The 17267-nt window shown below is 46.0% G+C and overlaps 1 protein-coding gene across 1 annotated transcript in view; it reads left to right on the forward strand.

Annotated features, from left to right (window-relative positions):
- The window catches only part of timm50 (translocase of inner mitochondrial membrane 50 homolog (S. cerevisiae)), a 31480-nt gene that overhangs the window by 4689 nt on the left and 9524 nt on the right, over positions 1-17267 (forward strand). Inside the window, exon 4 of the mRNA XM_041940664.1 lies at positions 6103-6124. Coding sequence (XP_041796598.1) covers positions 6103-6124 — 22 coding nt within the window. The remainder of the gene's footprint in view (positions 1-6102; positions 6125-17267) is intronic.

A 17267-nucleotide genomic window follows, 5' to 3' on the forward strand; every position in this document is an offset into this window, starting at 1 on the left:
TCCGTTCTATGTGAAATACAACAAAGCTGAACAGAAATAGCTGCTGCACCACATCAGAGGCATTTATAGTTTAGACATTTAAAGAAAATGAGTAAGCCGTGATAGATGCTGTTTCCATCTGTGCGTCGAATTATTACCGTGATATAAATTTGCAGGACTCAGATCACAGCTCTGTCTGTCTGTCGGAGGTGTGAACGTGGACAGACGATTGCTGTCAGAGGTGTCGGTGTGGGAAAGGAAGGAGCACACTTACATCACCTCCGCCGTCCCCTTTTGTTCATTGTTATACTGTAACAGAAGGGGCAGCACACTCGGCAGCTACCTGCAACATCACCTCCCTCCGAGCTGGGAGTTTGGGAACGTCAGGAACATCAAAGAGCCAATTATCCCACATCCACACAGTAATGGCCGTCACTTCCAGTCCTCTCATGCATGTCCACTCAGGGACCAGTCTGCCGTCCAAATGCTTACAAGACTGTTACTGTACAATCCACCAGGTGGAAGTCAGTCTGATCACCAGTTAGATTCCAGATCTCCACAATGAGTCTGAAAACTGCTTCCAGAACCAAATATGGAGCCAGCGAACACCCGCATGATGTGAAAACCTCCAGAGAAACAGCTGAAAGACTGTCGGCCTTCATAACCTTTCAGTATTCATATATTCATGATGGAACGGTGTGACCTTCATCTGCAGATTAGATTAGATGATATTGTTCAGTAACTGACCCTGTTTGAAAGTATGAATCCCACAGACGATTGCCATCTAACACAGGAGCTGTGTGTGTGTTTTGAAGCACAGATTGTGTCTTTAATGTCATTAACCTACTGTACCAAACTGGACATCTTAAAGGAGCCGAAGTCAAGAATTCAGCAGCATCAAAGCTTCTGCGCTCATCCGTGTTATTACAGCATCGTCGCAGTAAGACTCCTGCTCAGATAACAGCTGACGTGAGGTCTCAGGGTCTCTCTGGTTCCAGCTCTCAGACAGGATCTGCTGTTGGAGGTGTTGGCCTGGGAAGACGGGCCACGTCAAAGGGCACACTTCTGTCACGTCAGGATCCTTTTGTTGAGAGCCGAACGTGTCAGGAGGACTTCCTGCTGAGCGCCCTTCACCATCGTGACTTTGAAGCCATCCGAATGAGATAGAAGGTCGTGCAGAGAGAACCTCAGAGGGCAGAAGAATGACCTCAAACCGGAGCCTCCCGTGACCTCATCATCATTTTTCTTCTTTGTTGGACAGACGATAGTCCACCAAGATGAATGTTCTGCTTTCCTTTAGTTTCTTATCCAGCTTCAGACTGTCTGTCAAACTCTTGGGGCACCGATTGTCTCAGTCCTCTTGTTTTGCTGCAGAGATCTCTGGGAAATTAACTTTAAGGGCACAAGGATCCAGGTTGTGACGTTTGATAACCCGCAGGACGAACCGCCCTGACATTCAGATGATTCTGAGGGATAAAACGCCACCAAAGCACGGCGTGATGAGGTGTGGATGTGGGAAGGATCGCTGTCTTTTGTCTCCAGCCTGTTCACTTCCTTACAGCCGGAGGGGATTGCTTCCTTCAAAGAGCACACTTATCTCACCTGGACATCCTGTCGGGAGCGTCCAGCTCCCAACAGACGACACACTTCGCATGTCAGTGTGGCGCCCGCCCGCTGCCTCTCATCTGAGCCTTCAAAAGGCACACTTATGACACCTCGTCTCCTCAGGATCTTTGTCGTCTTCTCACGCTAAACAGGACTGTGACATGTGCCGGTGCTGTTTGTGAGCGTGGGAAATTCAGTTCACTTCAAAGGACACAATCACTGCCAGGTGTGTGTGTGTCTGTGTGTGTGTGTGGACATTTCCTGTGTTGTTCAAACAACAGTCCAAAACCCCAGTTTAGCTCTCGTTAAGCTTCAGAGAAAGGTTCAGAATCAGCTTTGATAAATCATCATCTGACATCCATGACGACAAGCTGAGGACTTCATTATGTCTCTTTGGACAAACAGAAAATAAGCAAGAGATGAATCAGACATGAAAGTCATTTTTAATTGCAGGTCGATCTGCAGGGAACTGTGCTGTCCTGTACTGTATTGCCCAGAGGTCAGAGGTCACGGTCAGCTGTATAACAGTAATCAAACCCACGTCTGAGATCTATCTGAAAGAGTCACCGTGCGTCAGTCCGTCCTCTCACCGGCCACGGCTGGACGCAGGGCCGAGGCTGCCCGAGATTGAATTTGTAATCAAAGTGTTATTGAAGTGTCCTCTGAAGTTTTGTGAGGATGCGGGAACCAGGACCCGTCCTCTCCTCCGTGCTCTTTGCTTCCCGTTGTCACACGTTATAAACCCTCCGGCCGTATCCTGTCTAGCCAACAGGCAGACTGGATCACTTCAAAGCCCGGGCACACTTCTGCCACCTTCCTGTTCCACCCCCACGTGGGAGGAAGTTCTTCAAAGGACACACTTCTCATTAGCGTTGCGTCGTGCCGTGCTCAGACTTCTGTCCGCGGGCTGTGACGTGACAGTACGGGAAATCCGGACACGCTCGTCTCATCATGCGGCGCAGCCTCGATGCTCAGATTTAATTAGATCATTCTCATTGTTTGATTCTTTCATCAGACATCCTGCCACTTGAAACTGACTTTCCAAAAGCCTGCTTTACGTGCCTGTACGTGAATCTGTCACTCCACATGTGATGGATATATCAAGTATTCTCCAGTATATCTGAAAATATTATAACGTAAGGCAAGAAAAAGCAGATTCTCCCATTTGAGGCGCGGTCTTAAAGGATAACTTTCATTTTTTACAACCTGGACCTTATTTCTAACATTGAATATGACCATTTACTCACCCAGACAACTTTGGTGGCATTTGGAGTCGTTTTGAAGAAATTAGCCCCAGAGGAGCGGCGCGTATATCCGTATAATGCGAGTACTCGGGGCATCCATGCGCAGCCTCTATATAATGCATAATCTGCTGCGAAACTCGTTCATATTCCAATATTTTGTTATGATATGCTGGTGCTATTCCCCTCTGAGCCCGTGGTGGTATGTTATCAACATCCGGCGTCTCTAGGCAACTACCTCTGACGTGGATGATGTCATTACCGAAGCAGCCAGCCACAACACGGCTGACTCTGCGGCGGTCGGCTACGAATACGCAATAACGAACCACAGCTGTGCCAAACTACAGCTAAACTAGCCGACCGCCGGCTCAGAGGGGAATAGCACCAGCATATCAGAACTAAATATTGGAATATGAACGAGTTTCCGCAGATTATGCGTTATATAGAGGCTGCGCATGGATGCCCCGAGTACTCGCATTATACGGATATACGCGCCGCTCCTCTGGGGCTAATTTCTTCAAAACGACTCCAAATGCCACCAAAGTTGTCTGGGTGAGTAAATGGTCGTATTTAATGCTACAAATAAGGTCCAGGTTGTAAAAAACGAAAGTTATCCTTTAAGTTTAATTAGCTCTAAAAGTGCTGATGTGATAAATTTACATGTGGCTTTTTATAGATTGAAGTGAGTAACACGTACAAATCTGTTCACAGTTTATGTATTTCAATATTAACGTACTGTAGCTTGTTATTAGATAGAAATACTCCTGTTTTTGTAGCATCAGAGCACGGTGTAATTCATACTTTAACTACTTTTAATACCTGAGTCAGACCTCTTGCTCATGTCTTCACGAGGCTCGTTGTTGGTGGCACACTTATCTCACCTTCCTGTCCAACCTTCTGTCCTTCAGAGGGCGCTGCACGTGTCACAACTGGACTTTTGTCCTCCTTCCCTTCTTCCTCTGAGTGGACAAGCTGCTGCTGCTGCTGCCGACACGTCAGAGAAACCCACAATAAGAACGATGATAAGGAAACCATGCAGAGTCGTCCCTTTTGTCTTTGTGCAGAATGTGATCTGAAAGTTAACTCAAAGAGAGGAAACGTCTCAGTTTGTATGATGTGTGAGGAACTAAAGGATGGAGGATTTCTGCACACTGCACCTCAAAAAAGACACACAGGTGATCTTCAGCTGTTGCAACCAGCTCTGACATGTGGCTGTTACACTGTAGAGCGAGCTGGATCCTTCAGAGAGTTTGTTTTTATCTGCATTATAGACTTCAAAGACATTGGTTCAACCATATTTTATATTTCACCGTTGAATATACGAAGCTCCAACTGAAGAAATAGTGAGTTCAGTTCTTTGTGGTTCAGCAGGTAGAGCAGGGCGGTGTTTAAGCGTCCTTTAGGAAGAATCTTTACTCTCTTTGCTCCCATTGGTCAAGCCAGGACCTTGTGTGGTGGCTTGCAGGCATTTGTGTGTGCATGAGAGACACATTATGTGGAAAACATGGAAAACTGTTGTCAGCAGCAGTGATCATTGATTAAAAACTGGAGATACTTCAGGCTGAACTCCACATCAGGAAGAAGTTACTGACGGAGGATTTTGGTTTGGTTTTTGCTCTCAGATCTCAGCCAGCGACTTAGCGTCTCGCAGTAAATCAGATATGGCAGAATGGCCTGTGTTCACTCTGTGATAGTTTAGTGTTTCCGTTGTTTGTCACGCTGGGTGTGGTGTGTGGGAACCCGTTCCCCTCCCGCTCCCCCGGGGTGCCGCTCTGCAGTCGTATCAAGGTGTCGATGAGCTTTAACGGCCTGTTTCACACCTCCGTCCACACCGGCCCTCACGAGACACCCGGCAGCAGCTGAACTCCAGCCCCTGACATCAATTCACCCCCATTTGTTAGCATCTGCTTCCCTTCTAATGGCTCATTTTCACCGCCCTGTCAGGTCTCATACAGCGTCATCTGTTTGAGCTCGTTGGAAAGTGTAGGTAACGTCAAAAGTCTCAGCCGAGAGTCAAATGTGTTTACACCCGGTGGTCCGTTGGGCTGATTTAGCCTTTCTAGAAGCTTTTTCAAGGACTTTGCCTTCAGTTCGACCTCAGGAACCTGCTTCCAATTTTGATTCCTGCCAAACTGTGTGTACAGACTTCCCTCAAACAGCAGGAGAGTACTGATAGTGCTGTTGCCATTTTTAGTCTCCCCTCTCCTCTCCTCTCAATTTCTGATAGAACTGTAATGTGACCAATTACAAAAGTGCTACGTGTTTTAATGTGTGTCAGTTTAAAAACATATTTCCCCATTAGCCATGATGTCCTCGTTGTGTTTGGGTCATGATGAGACCACAGAAATGTAGACTATAGAAACTGAGAGAATGAGCATTTTTCATTGTACCCTCTTAATTAGTTCAAAATTAACACCCACACTGGTGTTTTCAACCATCCTGACTAATCACACTCCCAGTTGCCTAATGTGTCGTAAAACTAATGAATTGTCATTACATTGAATCAGTGAATCTTTGGTGAATACGGCTGCACGTCTGCTTCGTGGCCACCAGGTGGAGCCCTACACCCGAGCTGTGAGCTCTGCTCCAGAGTGCTGACCAACCCTGCAGTGCCCCCTCTCCTCCTCCTCTTCTTCTCCCCTTCCTGCATCATCTTCTCCATCCATGTTTCTCCTTCTCCCTCTCCATCTCCTCCTTCCTCTTTCTTCCTCTCCTCCTGCTTCCTCTTTTCCTTTTCTTCCTCCTTTATACTTTCCTTCTCCTCTTCCTTCAATGGCTCTTCCTCATTCTCCCAGTCCTTCTCATTCTATGTCTCCTTCTTCTTTTCCCTTCCTCTTGTTCTTCTTTCTCCATTTCTTCTCTTCCCTCCCTTTCCCTTGGATCTCCTTTTTGGTCTTAATCTGTTTTTTGTTCAAACATTTTTTATTTTCGTATTAAATAGTGTTATTATTATTAGGGCTGCAACTAATAATTTCCATTATCCCTTAATCTTACTATTATTTTTATTACTTTTCTGATGTGCTTTGTAGTACAGAAGTTGGCAGTCTAACACAGGGCTGCCCTCCTGCCTCTCATTGGTTTCTATCCTGTCGGTCGTAAAGTGATTTCTTTGTTGCCGTCGCCAACATAAACCCCGAGTCGTCACGTCACGCACACTGATTGATGTCAACACAATCAACGCCGCTGATGATTGATTGATGGAGTGATGTGGTTGAATTCCATCCAGCTGTTGTGTTTGATATTAACACCTTTTCTCACCTTTCTCCCTCCCCGACAGATCCCAGACAAGTTCGACAGAGGTGAGTGCAGACACACTGGTGTGTGTGTGTGTGTGTGTGTGTGTGTGTGTGTGTGTGTGTGTGTGTGTGTGTGTGTGTGTGTGTGTGTGTGCGCGCCCTGCCTCGGTCCAGATGAGTCCTCCTCCATCATCTACTGAACATTTGTGTTTTTATTGACACCCTGGCAGCGACGCGTGTGTTGATGTCGGTGTTTGTTTGAATGATGGATCTGTCCACAGAGTCTCTGTGGCACTGCCAACTGCTACCAACCCTCCATATGCCCCCGTCCCATCATTCACCCCCCCCCAAATTGCCTGTCTGACTGCCCAAAAACACTAAACACACACACATGCATTTACACTCTGGTTATTTATCCAGAGACAGGGACTCAGCAGCAGACCGAGCTTCAAGCCAACAGGACGGAGGTCAGAGGTCACTTCATTTCACTGAAAAGCACTCGGACACTTTTGGACAGTCCTGGAAAAGTCCCAGAAAACAACAAAACTGCCAAAAATGTCGTGGAAAACAGAAAATCATCCGTTTCCAAAAAAACTAGATGAGATGAAACTGACTTCATCAAACTGAAAGTGACTATTGGACAACAAAATGTTCATATAATATCACTGGTACTAATAATAATAATAATTGGATACTTTCAAAATAAAAGCTTTCACAAAATCTTGATGTTTTCTCCAAACCATCACATAATCCAAACCTCCTTGCTGCATTCTTAATCACACCTGTGTGAACCTGCCGCTCTGTGGCTGAAGTTTGACTCAAATGTCCAGAGAAACACAGACGTGACAATACTTTTAATGGACAGACACCACTGATGAGTGATGAGCTCCAACATCTATACAGATTCAGGATTAAAGTCCAGATGCTGCCGCTGACCACGGCTAACTAAAGCGATTGATCTGCTGATTTGACTCGCCCTCTAAACGAGTTCTGATCACCTGCTGCTGCTGATAATCACTCCATCAATAACTCCTCCTCCCAGAGGTCCAGTGTGTGTGTCCTGCCTGCACACATCCCTCCTCCTGAATCCATCCCTCCATCGCAAAACACTCCCCGAGGTCCACTCTGTCCTCATCTGTCTGCAAAACTCCATCTCTTCATCCCTCCCTCTGTGTCTGTAACTTTATGACTGTCTCTCCTCTATCTCGCTGTCTTTTCATCTTCCTGTCTGTCACTATTTGTCTGTCCATCTGTCTCCATCTCTGACCTGGTTTCTGGCTCCCTGAGGTCCACACCTCATAAAACTAATGTGTTGTTTACAGCCGGCGGCTTGTTGGTTTTCACCGACACTGATGCTTTTAGACGCAGGCTAAACTAAAACTGGGGGAAAGATGACAGGAGTCAGGAGAGAATGGGTGGATGGATGGATGGATGTGTCGAAGCATCGGACAGAAGGATGGATGGATTGATTCGTGAACAGAAGGAGGGATGTGGATGCAGGCAGGACGGGGCCTCCGGGATGCTGACGTATTGACGAAGGGATTATTGGAATCAGCAGGCGATCAGAATTCGTTTAGCAGGAGAGTTCTGTCGCAGCAGATCGACGTGATGTAAAACTCACAGCTGTCTCTCACACACACACACACACACACACACACACACACACAGTATGGATGCTTTAAGGCACCTGTATTCTCTGTTAGACCTGCTTGCTGGATGGCTGAGTAGCCTCAGAAACCTCCTGCCCACGGCAGATTTAAACTGCAGATGTCATAAGGAACCTTCGCTCTTAATTGCTTCAAGACGCCACAATTAAACGACCCCCCACACTTTTCTTTCGGCCCTCACATTCACCGCCCTGCTGCCACAAATACTCTCCTGAGCGCCGAATGCGGGGTTAGGGTTAGGGTACACAAACGGCTGCATTTGTGTGTAAATCAGTCAGTACGTTTGGGACTTTTTGTCGTTAGGCAGTCGTCATGGAGACGGGCGGAGAGGACAGAGATGTGATGTCCTGGATTTGAACCCGCAATGTTATCCTTTCATCTAGATTCAACTGAGCTTATTGGAAGCAGTGGTCACATGATCATTACCATATGATTATTACAACATCACATACTGATTTCACTGAAAGGTGTTAAAGGACCGTCGCCGCTGACCCAGATCTAAACGCCACTCTGCACATTTCCCATCAGCCCTCTCCAGAGTAATGAGGGCCAATCATGACCTCAGGGACCTCAGGGACCTGTTAGGGACCTCCGGGACCAGGGCCAAATATTCCCTGATGAGCTTAGGGACCAGGGTAAAAGTTCATGATCCCTCAGGGAGCAAATACGGATAATCTCTGCCTCTTCATCTCCCTCACCATGTCCTCCTCTTCCTCCAACCCTCTGTTCTCTCCAACTTCGCCATCATTACCTGTTTCGTTACAACCGCTCTTCTTCTTCAACTCTCCTCTCCTTCATACCGTGTTCCTCCTCTTTTGTCCTCGTTCTCCACTGTTCTATCTTCCAGCCCATCCTCCACCTCTGCCATCCCCTGCTTTCCTCCTCCTCCTCCTCCTCCTCCTCTGGGAGCAGCAGACGGTGAGCAGTGGGATGGATGGATGGATGGATGGATGGATGGATGGGTCTTATGGGGCGTGTTTGGCTGCAGACTCTGTTTGCGTGCCAAGTGGCGGCATTCGTGTGCGTGATGCAGAGGGGCATCGGATACCATAGCAACCAGGAAACGTGACACCTCCTCCACACACACACACACACACACACACACACACACACACACACAGTGACCCTCGATCCTCACAAGCTAACCATTATCTAGCCTCTTCTCTGTGTGTGTTCCCTGCGATGGCGTCTGACTCAATGATATATAGACACACATATAAACACGTTGCAAATAGACCAGCACCATGTGTTTTCTGGCATTTTCTATTCATTTTCGAACAGTTAACACAAAAACATGTGTTGCAAAACTATCTTGACCCAAAGTGTGCTCATTACTGGGCTTTCATCTCTGTGGATTTCCTCTGAAGTAAAACATGCTGCTTTGTTAATAATGTTAAATAGACCAGAGTATGCAGTTGTGTGGAAGTTAGGGGGTTCCAGTATGCAAGTTTGTCTCAAAACAGGTGTCTGTTGTTAAAAATTGGCCAAAAATAACAGAAAAACACATGTTTTCAAACCATTCCAATATCTATTTTTGCACATTGTCTCCATGAGAAGGCAAACCCTGCTTAACTTATTTAAATATAAGCTTGTCTTTGGCACCTATTTTCCATGTTTTTGTGTCCAAACTGACTAATGGCGACAATAATTTTTGTAATTGGTCCAGTGTTGAGCGAGAGCGCTGTAGCTCAGATTGTTAATTGCATCTGGCAACATAAAGGAAAGGATCCCGACAGAGAGAGACCTTATTGTTTAAGGGTGAGATCTGTTTTGTTTAAGCAGAAACAGCTGTTATATTTACTTTGCCAAAGCCACCAGACTCCATTCACAGAAACAGTCATTTTAGCATCGTGAAACACGCTTCATTCTAACTCGACAGAAACAATAAAACTGACCGAAGCCTTCTTGGTTCGTCGTTCACTGTTCCAGCAGTCATCACGGCTCTGGTTGGGTAGAAATAAACGCTTAATTCAGAAGCAGCGGGGAAAACAGCGTGCAGCGCCGGAGTGTTTCCACATCTAGCTCTGGAATTATTTTCACCGGACGTTCTGTCTGCAGGGATTGAATATGTCTTAATTTAACAGACAATCTGATTGTATATTTGAATGCAGAATAGTCATTGACGGCCCGAGCGCCTCTATGAACGTAGAACTACGCCTCCTGTTAAACGCCTGAGAGATCCCGTCCAGTGATGGGACACCAAGTCCACAGTCCTCATCCTGTGCAGAACTCTATTCACACGTTTGTCTCGAGCTAATATGAAGCTTCAGTAGACGAAGGCTCACAGCAGTCACTGAAGCTCAGCACAGAAACACACACACGTGTCTATATATACGTGTGTATATACACACATAGATACGTGTGTGTGTATATTCTATATATACTCACATGAACACACACACATGCAGATCCAAACATTACAGAGGCCGCCCTGTCGTTTGTCTCCCAGAGAGAAAACAAATGATTGACGGAGGAGGAGGAGGAGGAGGAGGGTGTTGTTGTGAAGCAGATGCGGAGCCTGACCACAGCTTTTGTTTGGGACTGAGGCCCCTCCATCCATCTCTCCACCTCCATCCTCCCTTTTCTCCTGCGTCCCTTTTTTTCATCCCTCACTTCCTTCCTTTCCGGCTGTTTCCTTCGTTTTCCCTCTTTTTCTTCTTCACTGCTTCCATCCTTTCTTCTTTCCTGTACTCGTCTTTCTCTTTTATGTATACCTTCTTCTTTCCTATTATCGTTCCTCATCACCAGTTATTCTCTCCTCTCAGTCTTCTCTCCTTCCTTTACTCCCTCATCTGCTTTTCTCCATCCTTCTCTCCTCCCCTTTCATCTGTCCATTTCTCCCTCCTGTCCATCCTTTCCTTCCTCCCTTTCCTCTTTATCCACCTTTTTCTTACTTACTCCCATCCCCTCTCTCTCTCTCTCCTTATTTCCTCCCCTCTTTCCTCCCTCTCCATTCCCCTCCTCCCCCCACACTGCGTTCCTAACCGTCTCTTTCTGTTTATCCTTCGTCCTCTTTCTTCTCCTTTCATCTTTTCTCTCATTATTTTGGTTGACCCCTCCCTCCTTCATTCTTTCTCTCTCCCTCCTTAACTGGCTTATGTCAACTTGTTTTCTTCTCCCCCTCCTCCTCCTCCTCCTCCTGCTCTGTTTCGATCTGCTCTTTTCTTTTTTCATCCATCCTTTACAGCTTTTTAAAGCTTTAAAAAGAAATATTTTCCCACACCACGACACATGTGGCAGAAAGTACAACTTAGAATATTTCTTCACTTTCAAAATATGTGGCGCTCCTTCCTGCTGTTTTATTTCTAGATGAAGTGGAATTTGTTCTTTTCCGTCTCGGGTTGTGATGCCACTTCCCTGCGACCTTCATCATCTGCTTCTACTTCGCTCACCGGCTTTAGATCATAGAAACGCAGAAACTCTGTCGGAGCTGTGAGGAATATTTAGATCGGCATCATCAGGCACGTCGTAGAAACGATCAAACTGAGAGGAGGCGAGAAACTTCTGCCGCTCTTTAGTTCTAGAGTTGATCAGGACTGGGGGGTAAAGCCAGCTGTTGATCTGATCATTATCAGGCTGACTCATATTCAGAGGAAAGTGTGTCACTTTGCAGCAAGTTAAATGATCCCCTCTGGACTCGCGGCTCAGCGTTCGCTCCTCCTTCCTCTCAAACCTCCACTAAGCACCAAACAGCAGACAGACAGAAGCAATCCTTCCATCCAGAGCAGAAGAAGACTGGCAGAAGACTGTGAATTTGTGCTTGTTTCCCTCCACGACCGTCACGTGAATGTTCAGAGTTGGTTTCCAGTCTTTAAACCATCGTAAAAGAAGAGGACATCACAAAATGATGTCATTAAATCAGCGCCAGCCAGAGCTCAAATGGTGGGAAACATAATGGAAATCAGACTTTTCTGTGACTTAGTTAATTAATGCGAGGAAGATGACAGGCTCCTCATCCTCATCGCTCCACAGTTCTCATGTTTTTTTCATTTTCATTCTTCTTCTCTTCGGGACGTTAAAGTCAGTTGCTTCACGTCTGTTTCCATTTCACTCCGTCGCACAGATTTTCGCCGTCTGTGTTGCACAAATTGGAAATGTGCATAAAAACAGGTGGATGGGAACGAACCTGCAGTCAGAGCCCTGCAGCCGCAGGAAGGGGAACATCTAGCAACCAAATCTGTACACTCGCAGTATGATAGCCTCGGCCGTGATGCCTGCAGCCTGACTGTCCTCAGCAGCGACCTGGCAGATCAGTTTCAGGGCACGAGGAGAGTTGTTTGGCCCACGTCGGCCCACCCAGGCTGGTTTCGAGGAAAACACAAACAGGCCCTGATCCGACAGCTCGACCGAGCGAGGCCTCTCGCACAAAGAGCTGACATTGACTATGAAAGGAAGACCGTTAGAGAGGGAGAGACGATGAAAGGAGAGGAACAAGAGAGGAGGAGAAAGAGGAGAAGGTGGCCTCTCGTCCTTCACTCCCGGCATATCATCAGCGTGAAACGCACAGGCTGGACTTCACTTTGGACAAGACCTTTCAAGGCCCTAACGGGGGCTAATTTAAGGAAAGGTCTTCAAACTAGTCTCCTAAATTCCGACTTTGTAAAACATATAGTCAGAAAAACAGCCTTGTTTTGGTCTCATCCAGGTTCGGTTTGTTTCCATCAGTAAGGCTGTGAGGCTTTGTCCGTCCTGTTGTCTGCACCCGCTTGTCCTTTGAAAGGTGGCATCGAGCTGGAGCCTGTCCCAGCTGACACTGGCGATAGGTGGGGTACACCTGGACAGGTCACTGCTGCGCAGAGACCGCCAGCCGTTCACAGCTAGAAGAGACTCTGAGTGCTGCGAGCAGCCGTGCACAGGTAGAGTCAAACACCTGCTAGACCACAGGACAGTCAAAGCAGCCGTCCCTGTCCTCACAGTCTGCGTGTGGACGAGGTCGTTCTCAGACGGTCGTGGGTCCAGTTTGATCAAGCTCCCGAGCTCCTGCCCACACTCGGACCTCAGCGTTGTAGTCAGATCACCAAAGCATAAGATTTGTTTCATCATTTTAATGAAATATTCAGGCCTAAAGACATCAAGACAAAAAGCACATCGTCTGATGTCCAAAGGGACGTTTTCATCATGTTTGTTTTGTTCAGACAAAGGTCCAAAACCTGAAGACTGAGAAAGACACAAACTGCTCATATTTAAGAAGCTGGAACTGTATCAGTCATGATTAATTCTGCTGATGGAGTAATCAGTCACTCAGCTCAAAGTGTCAGCTCTACATGCAGTGATTCACGTCCTTTCCTGTTCCTGGAGATGTTTCTAACAGTGTAAAGTCAGCACAGATCACTGTAGATCCCAGTCAGGCCATAACAACCAATCAAAGCCCCCGATACACCGACAGCTTTAATCATGGCCGACTGGAAGCTGACGGGGTGGCAGATACTCCACCCTTTTCCAGCCATCCTCCGTTCATCCACCCATCAGCCACCCTGAGACATCACTTCCACCCCTCTGTCCTCCCCCATCACCACCACCACCACCTCTCCTCCAACCCCATTCCCCAACAATTAGCATGAAAAAAGCCTGCCTTTATCTGCCCCCACCCCCACACCACACACACACATCACAGAACGCATCAACACATACGTCAGGCCTATACTGCAATGTACTGCATAACACACACACACACACACACACACACACACACACACACACACACACACACACACACTCATCTTTCCTACTAAAGGGTGTGTTTGGTTAGTTCTCAGGGGAGAGGTTACCCAACAGCCATGCATACACTCCCACACCCCTGCGTGTGTGTTTTTCATCACTCACCTTCATTTCATTCCTCACATGCACACACACACCTCCTCAGATACGCACAGATACACAAACGAGTAACAGGAAAACATTCCACCTTAAAATGTGCCGGTAGCTGCTGTCAGCCTTTGAGCAGCACAGTGAATGAGATGATTTGGTCTCCAGTCTGTAGCAAAGCTAACGTTAACCAGTAAAGATGGCAGGAAAGCATCCTTCTCTTCGTCGTTCACACTTCTAAAAGTTTTATTATTTATTTGTGATTTAGCTCAGCTGCGTTTTCGTGGCCTGCTGGATGACGCCTGCTCAGAATGGACGTTTCCATTTGCACGAGTTATTAAATTAAATCATTCAAAACACAGAATAACTGATTATAATTATACCTAACTGTAAACCAAACCCCACATATATATACCGTATTTTCCGCACTATAAGGTGCTCCTAAAAGCCTTTAATTTTCTCAAAAACCGACAGTGCGCCTTATAATCCGATGCGCCTTTTACAGGCATGTGAGAAAATTAGGACACCCCATTAAATAATCAGCTCTTTATTTAGAAATGGTACACATACCAATATCCAGTCATGTTTTTATGTATTTTTCAAAAAGAAAGTGATTTGATTGCAATTTAACAACAAAAATGAACATTGTTTGACAAATCCAAAAAAAGAAAAAAAATAAAGTATGTATTTCAATGGAGGAAAAAGTTAGGACACCCTACCCCCTAGTAGCTAGTGTTGCCCCCTTTGGCTGATATGACTTCAACGAGACGCTTTTTGTAGCCTTTTACCAGTCTCTGACATCGATCAGGAGAAAGTTTGGCCCACTCCTCAATGCAGAATTCTTTCAGCTGTGAGATGTTTGAGGGGTGTCTTGCATGTACAGCCCGTTTCAAGTCACCCCACAGCATTTCGATGGGATTAAGATCAGGGCTTTGACTTGGCCATTCCAGGACTCTCCACTTCTTCCTTTTTAGCCAGTCCTTGGTGGATTTGCTGGTATGCTTTGGGTCATTGTCTTGTTGCAGTATCCAGTTACGCTTCAGCTTTAATTTTTTGACAGATGGTTTCACATTTTCTTCAAGCACCCTCTGATACACAGTAGAATTCATGGTGGATTCTATGATGGTGAGTTGGCCAGGTCCTGCTGCAGCAAAGCATCCCCAAACCATGACACTGCCCCCTCCATGCTTTACAGTTAGTATGAGGTTATTTTCTTGGAAGGCTGTATTTGGTTTACGCCAAACATGTCTTCTGTTCTGGTGTCCAAATAATTCAATTTTAGACTCATCTGTCCAAAGAACCTTATTCCAGAAGTCGTGGTCTTTGTCTATGTTCTCTCTGGCAAACTTCAGTCTGGCCTTGATGTTTTTTTTAGAGAGCAAAGGTTTCTTCCTTGCACACCTCCCATGCAAGTCACACTTGTGCAGTCTCTTTCTGATGGTAGAGTCGTGCACTTTCACATCGACAGTTGCCAGAACCTGCTGTAATTCCCTTGATGACACTTTAGGATTTTTCAGGACATCTTTGAGCATCTTGCGTTCTGCTCTGGGGGTAAACTTGCTCGGACGGCCAGATCTTGGCATGGTGGCAGTTGTTTTAAATGTCCTCCACTTGTAAATAATTTTGCGAATGGTGGAATGGCTGATGTTAAATTCTTTTGAAATCTTTTTAAATCCTTTACCAGACTCGTAAGCGGCCACAATCTTCTTTCTGAGGGCATCAGGAAGCTCTTTAGACCTCACCATGGCGCTCACCTCAACATACCAACTGTCAGGGCCACACCAGACTAAATTTGAGGTTTAAATAGGGCAAGGCTCCATTCAAATGCTGGGTAACGATGTACTAATCATGTGCACCTGACGTGATGCACCTGTTTGGGATTTGCAACATTTTAAGAGGGATAATATAGGGGGGTGTCCTAATTTATTCCTCACCAGAAATTGCATTATTTTTTAATTAAATTTTACAGAAAGTTTTAAACAGGCTTTTCTTATTTTTTTATTGTTTAGTTATATTACTTGGATCCCTCAGTTTAATTAAAATTGACATTAAATACCCATATGTCCAAATATATTTTAAAACACACAGGATTTCATGAGGTGTCCTAATTTTTTCACATGCCTGTATATGGATCAATATTGGTTAACTATCGTCGTCAGGGGGCGTGGCCGAAGTAACAGCTGTATTCCACTCTCTGCGTGCCGTCAGTCTTTTACTGGAGCGTGCAGTCAGCTGTCAACCTGAATAATAAAATGACTGTTTCACTGAACAATGAAAAAATATGGATATATGCTAAATAATAGGCAATTAAAATATTTATCAAACGTGGTTAATGTGATTTCTGCTCCTGAACCTCAGCGCACAGCGTCTGCACATCAGCGCTGTGCGCCGTCACCTGCATCTTTACGCAGGATCAGCTGTCATCTGTGAGCGCGCGGTGTTTGTTTCAAACGAACAAACTAAAATTCATTTTAAACATTTTAAATAAATACTCATTAATTATTTTCAGGAGCCGCATCAGAGGGATGAAAGCGCCGCGGGTTGCCGACCCCTGATCTAGTGGATGCATAACACAACCCAGACACCACAGGACGGTAGTTTCTGTCTATGCGCCTCATAATGCGGTGCGCCTTATATATGAAAAACGTTTTAAAATAGGCCATTCATTGAAGGTGCGCCTTATAATCCAGTGCGCCTTTATAGTGCGGAAAATACGGTATATAACAGTATATTAAAGTTTGTCACTGTCATATTGAGAAGATGTTTCAGTCCACGTGTGTGTTAAACTGACCTGTTTAAAGCTCTTGAGCAGTTTGGCACATTTTTATAAAATAAATAAAATGTTTAAATGTTTAGATTCCTCAAACCAAAAGGCGAACACACTGTTTTGACCCTCTGTGTTTCCTGTGGGTGCTGATATTTGTGACATTGAACACATTGACCTGTAGGGGGCGTCGGGGGCAGTTGCCTCGCTGGTAGTGCGGCCTCGCCAGTTTGGGCATATTCTCGCCTCACTTGACTCTCACAGATGTGACGGGTCTGCGTGTTTACTCGCTAACTGTGCGTCGCCGGAAGCTGTTTCTGTTCTGAACTCACACGTGAGTCTTCACTTGCGCGGGTCTGTTTTCGCCTCAGAGCATTTTTACATCAGTTGGAAGGTCTCTGAAATCCACTTTGTGCTCCACGTGAGTCCACATTTAGACTTCAGAGTCCTCAGTATCTTCCCTTTAAGCTTTCAAACAGCTGTAAAAATGAATGGAACCTGTTCATGCTGCTCGCTCGCAGCTTTGACCTGTATTTATTTCCCTCCTCCATCTGCTAACACACACACACATACGTACACACACCCACACGTGTGAAAGCGTCAGCGCGTCATCACAGCAGGATTGTGGCAGATGGCTTCTGCTTCCTGCTTCAGCACGCTGCTATGAACTCTGGGGTATTGAGTCCCCTGGGACCAGAGCATGCTAGCTTCGGCGTGTGTGTTTAGTGAGCGGGGTGGATGCTAGAGAGGGGCACGTGCATGTGTGTGTGTGTCTTGTTATTGTGCTTCTATTTGCAGTAATGAGCCTGCGGCCCCATGGGAAGCAGAGTCTTTATTATTATTAGTCATTAGCATGTTGACAGCTGGAGGTGTTATTAGCAGGACGCAGTTAGCTCTCTTATCAGTGGCGTCATCAGCAGGTCGTATCTCTGCCTCGTCGGTCAGTCTGGAGGCTGCAGGTCAAAGCGGG

This window comes from Chelmon rostratus, chromosome 7, assembly GCF_017976325.1.
Source record: "Chelmon rostratus isolate fCheRos1 chromosome 7, fCheRos1.pri, whole genome shotgun sequence".
Classification (NCBI taxonomy): Eukaryota; Metazoa; Chordata; class Actinopteri; order Chaetodontiformes; family Chaetodontidae; genus Chelmon; species Chelmon rostratus.